Here is a 2,281-nt window from a genome sequence, read left to right on the forward strand (position 1 = left end):
TGGGGCTCAAACTCAGAACCTCTGGGACCCAAGCGCAATGCAATAACTACTAGGCCACCACTCTGCCCACATGTGAATCTCAAAAATTGTATTCAGATTTACTCAAAGTATTTTGTACTTTGGAAATGAGTTGATCATAGCCCATTCTTAAAAATATTCTAACTTTAATAATGATCTCACATTTCACAGGTTTGGTGACAGTTTTCATCTTCATGTTATTACGGGGTTTAAACAGATTGAACTGAATCTGCATTTCCTTCTTTCAGGGAGATTCTGGCGGACCTCTATCCTGTCCAGAAAGCAATGGAACGATGTTCCTTGCAGGAGTGGTGAGTTGGGGTGATGGCTGCCCTCGTAGGAACAAACCTGGAATCTATACAGCAGTCACTAAATTTCGTCGCTGGATCAAAGAGAAAACTGGAGTCTAGCCTACTATGACCTCCAGTGGATTCAGAAAACTTGACTTCTCTTTGTTTATATGCTTATAAAACTTACTGTGATTTTTTATTCTAGGAGAAAGGTGATAGTTTAAACTCTATTTGCTTTAATTTTTATGTTTTTTATATTCTTTGATGGATAGCCAAATGTTATATGATGCATGAAACAGTTTTTAGCTGCTGCTGCATGAGAGCCGTCTTGTAGAATCTTGTAGATAAAGCTAATTTACCTTTATTTCATCAAATCTTTCTTTGTTTGTATGGATTATTTAATTCTAGTATAAATTCTTTGAAAAACCATACTTTTGTCAACTTGAGGATAATGAGGATAATTTATTACCAGAGAAACATTCTGCTTTTCGTTAGCAGGTTCAAAGTCAGGTTCATGCAGTCAAATTGATCTATAATGATTGTAAATATGTATTTTAATTCAGTCTGGTTCTAATAAACTTATTTTAAACAACCTTCTGTCAAACCATAAACAACTTTTTTTCTTTCTGATTGCCATGATAAATTAATTATTAAAATAAGTGAATCTTAGAATGGAGTATACGGACACCAAAACATACCACTTGTTGAAAGAACAACCCACTAAGATAGGTTGTTAACTTAAAACTACGAAAACAAACATGCCATTTTTTTTTTTGTTTGGGACATTTTTCAGTACAGAGGAAGCTGGCACTGTATTGATAGGTCAACCAGAAGATTAAGAGCTTTTGACATTTTATTAAAGCTGCAGATAGGTCCTGTTCACAATGGTAAGGTGTACATTAAATGAAATCTGTTGTCAGTATGCCATTTTTTTTATGCTTTGTAGACCACAAAACGGACTTAAATTGTTAGCCAACCGGACTTTCGCTCAGTTTTTCTGAAGATGTTTCAACACCTATTCAAAAAAAATGTCCATTCTATCGACTCATATACGAGCAAATGGTAATTGGAATGCATGTTTCTTAAGCAGATTCTAATTCAGATGCAGATCAAATTGCCACCTTGCATTCTCCTGGATTCCTTAATGGAATCTTTTTTTTTATATGGCAGGAATTCCAATCAAATGTTGTGCAGATGATTTCGGGGCCACTTTGTTCAAGCAGAGGTGGATCTGTTTGCTACAGATGAGTCAACTCTTTTCCCTCTGCAGAATTCCCTTACAGGGGCGTAGGGTGCATTGGGCCAGAATGCCCTAGCTCATTCCTGGTCTCAGGTTCTCCTGTACACTTTTCCCTCGCTGATTTGGTCCACTTTACAGAGGGTTCTCCAGGAGGGGCACAACCTGCTGCTGTCATCATGGATCTGTTGATGACTGTCCATGGCCGGCCATGGTCTGGTCTGTTTTTCTGCACTGTGCTTGTAGGTTGTGCCCTCCGCAGTGCTCACTTCTCGAGGGCTTAATGGGGATCTGCATTTGGTTCCAGATGCTTTATAGTGTTACCCTTTCGAGCCCTTGGTGCAAGCGGACCTCAAGTGTAACCTCAAAGGTTGGCGAGCTACATGCCCTGTGAGTCCCTCATGTCCCCAAAGATATCCAAATGGTTCTGGTGTTTCCTTGTGGCCCAACACTGCATTTGTCCCCAGGTGTTGCGCTTGAAGAGTTCAGTTTACGCAACTTGAGGTTACCTTTCAAGCTTGACGACGACCTGGATGACTGAGAATCTTCACAGATATGTCACCAAGGTGCTGCACCATTCAAACTGTAACTAGCCACTGGAACGCTTTCAAACACAGTCTGGTACGACTGAGTTGTTGTGCTAGCACTGGAGAAATATATCACTGCCATTACAACTGTAAGACGCTTAGACCAGCTTTTTGTGTGCTATGGAGCTCCAAGAGGGGCTTACCATTTT

General features: G+C 39.8%; 1 protein-coding gene across 1 annotated transcript in view; it reads left to right on the plus strand.

Annotated features, from left to right (window-relative positions):
* LOC107090648 (suppressor of tumorigenicity 14 protein homolog) overlaps nt 1–867 on the plus strand; it is a 26,265-nt gene extending 25,398 nt beyond the window's left edge. Inside the window, exon 19 of the mRNA XM_015384163.1 lies at nt 261–867. Coding sequence (XP_015239649.1) covers nt 261–428 — 168 coding nt within the window. The 3' untranslated portion in view covers nt 429–867. The remainder of the gene's footprint in view (nt 1–260) is intronic.
* Nucleotides 868–2,281: the final 1,414 nt, after the last annotated feature.

The sequence above is a fragment of the Cyprinodon variegatus genome, unplaced genomic scaffold (assembly GCF_000732505.1).
Source record: "Cyprinodon variegatus isolate N-32 unplaced genomic scaffold, C_variegatus-1.0 Scaffold306, whole genome shotgun sequence".
Taxonomy (NCBI): domain Eukaryota; kingdom Metazoa; phylum Chordata; class Actinopteri; order Cyprinodontiformes; family Cyprinodontidae; genus Cyprinodon; species Cyprinodon variegatus.